At 41.5% G+C, this 2,809-nt stretch overlaps 1 protein-coding gene across 1 annotated transcript in view; it reads right to left on the bottom strand.

Moving 5' to 3' along the window:
* Positions 1-2,721, bottom strand: part of tmprss15 (transmembrane serine protease 15) — a 3,726-nt gene extending 1,005 nt beyond the window's left edge. Inside the window, 6 exon segments of the mRNA XM_035661090.1 lie at positions 207-360; positions 620-721; positions 991-1,133; positions 1,213-1,280; positions 1,546-1,670; positions 1,744-2,721. Coding sequence (XP_035516983.1) covers positions 207-360; positions 620-721; positions 991-1,133; positions 1,213-1,280; positions 1,546-1,670; positions 1,744-1,855 — 704 coding nt within the window. The 5' untranslated portion in view covers positions 1,856-2,721.
* Positions 2,722-2,809: the final 88 nt, after the last annotated feature.

Raw genomic sequence — 2,809 nt, forward strand, 5'->3', positions numbered from 1 at the left:
TACTGATCCATACTACTGATAATATTAATAATATTTCTACAACAACATCATTTTATTACAGAATCAGTTCTTTATACTTAATTTTATTTTTTTACTTCCTGATTCTCTTCCTGTTTGTTTGTTTGTTTGCTGATTGATGCAGTTCTGACTGTATTTAAACTGTCCACGTCGTCATCATCATCATCATCATCATCATGGTGACCTCACCAGAGCTGTTTCCCAGCGTGTGGTCGACACTCGGGCCACTCAATGGAGGAAACGTGGAGCCGTTGGTTTGAATCCAGTCTCCATCGTCGTCGTCCTGCTGCTGCCTCCACAGACACATGCCCTGCTCAAAGGTACAGGTCAGCTTCTGCTCGTCTGCACACACGCACACGCACGCGCACACACACACACACACACACACACACACTGTTGAGGCATTTTGTCAAACAACCAAGATGGCTGCTGCTGATGGGAAACAGTTTCTGTTGAATCTGCTCAGTGTTTGATTTGGTCAGTTAAACTGTCACGTGTTTCATTGCTGTGGTTGTAGATTCGTCCTCTGTCAGGTCCGGAGGCATTGTGGTCCCCTAACCCGCCCACAGATTAATCAGAAATCAACAGAATAATTACAGACTGGTTCACATTTGTTGATATTTAGTTTCGGTAGTTTTCTCACTGGTCGGCGGTGCGGCTGTTGTTGTGGTGGTCGGTGCGGTGGTTGTCTCGTCTTGTTTGTCTGCAGGAAAAGGTTGACAGTTTCCAAGTGAGGTTATTTTGAGATTTAGTTTCTGTTTATTTCAAATAGAAACTGGTTGGTTTCTGAGAACTGGACTGAATAATGTTCCTAAAGACAAACTGTGACCTCACACTGTCCCCTGTGACCTTACACTGTCGTCTGTGACCTCACACTGCCCCTGTGACCTCACACTGTCCCTTGTGACCTCACACTGTACCCTGTGACCTCACACTGCCCCTGTGACCTCACACTGTCTCCTGTGACCTCACCTGTGATCTGGATGCTGTTCCTGTCAATCATCAATCCCGTGGGTCCGGCTTCCTGAAGCCCCGCCCCCAGCTGCTGCTCCACCTCCTTTACATCAATCAGCTCATCGAATGAGATGTCAAAGTTCACAACCACACTGCCCTGACTGAGGACACACACGTCAATCAATCAATTGATGAGTATAGATAGATTATTGATCAGTAATGATTGATCACATATCTGACCTGAAAGATAAAACCTGACAGGACTTGAAGAGACGCTGGAGCTCACTGTGACTGAATGCCTCAGAGACCTGTCCACCAATCAGAGGCCAGACTGTAACATCATTTAAACTTATGAAACCGATCAGATTGATCAAATGTATTGACACTTTACAACACTGTAAAATATATATATAAATCTCTGACTTTAAATATCAGGACAAACTACTGAAGAATTTTTTGTCAACACATCGGTGAAATATTTTCTGTTAAATAAAATGAAAACACATTGATCCACTGATCAATACTTAACCCCTTCCCTTGCTGTATTTCACAATAAAAGCCTTTTTCTCTCACCAGGTTTTGGACGTCAAAGGCCAGAGATTTAAAGTTCAGACTGCTGGAGTTGTTGAGCTCTTCAGAGAACACTGCTCCCTCTGTGATCACCATCCGACCGCTCAGTACCGCCGGCTCCACAGCACCTACACACACAATCAACCTCCTGATCAATAATATCGGCTGTGATCCGTTTATCAAAATACACTGTGTGTTTACCTTCAGGCTTCAGACTGATCCAAGAAACCACGATCAGTCCGACACAACACAGCAGAAGAAGAGACGACACGACGGTGAGGAGCAACTCCAGAGACGACAGAGCGCGAGCCATAGTGACAGCTGTGACACATAATCAATACATCTATTTGTCAATCTCACCTTCATATTCATTCAGGCATCTGTGACACATAATCAATACATCTATTGATCATTCTGACCTCCATATTCATACAGACAGCTGTGACACATAATCAATAGATCTATTGATCAATCTGATCTTCATATTTATATTTTCTGCCGATTGATCATTCATTAGAAACGTGAACTGATCGATTACTGTTATTGACTCACCTGCTGCAGACCTGAGATCAACTCTCCACCAGTTCTCTCCACAACCTGACTGTTTGTCCTCTCAGACTCTCAATCTGGTCCCTGATCAGCTGTTATTGATTACCAAATGACTAATGACTCATTATCAATATAGAAGCTGATAATCAATACAGTTACTGATAATCAGAATTCATCAATCATCTTTCTGCTGCTGCAGCAGAATTAACTGCTGACACACTATTGATCCTCTGAGGAAGAAAACGTCACTCTGTCATTGTTATTCATAAAGTGTTGATGTAAATTAATCATAATATTAAAGTATTGATTAAAATATGATCACTTGTGGTTTAATGTATAAATGATTCAATAAATGTGTGTTTTATGATCTTTGTGGTCAAACTGAGACACAACATTTCACCAGTCATTCAAACATAAATAAATATATGACAGTAATCAATTTCCAAGAGATCAATGTTAGTAGCCTCACCTGGTTATTGATCATGTCACTTTAACAGGCTCAGCTACTTCCTGAAGTGTTTCTTGTTAATCTCAATCTAAAGTCCAGCAGCAGTAAACCTGTCAGCTAATCTACCTTCACGTGGCTCTGCCCCCTCTGCACTCACCTGACAGTTGACACGTCCTCATTCATCCTGGATGCTCCTAATAAAACGCACAGAGCAGTAATACTATAGTATATAATACTATAACTAATCATAATATTAATATTAATATTAAT

This window comes from Morone saxatilis, unplaced genomic scaffold, assembly GCF_004916995.1.
Source record: "Morone saxatilis isolate NCDOM2014 unplaced genomic scaffold, NCSU_SB_2.0 Contig173, whole genome shotgun sequence".
Taxonomy (NCBI): domain Eukaryota; kingdom Metazoa; phylum Chordata; class Actinopteri; family Moronidae; genus Morone; species Morone saxatilis.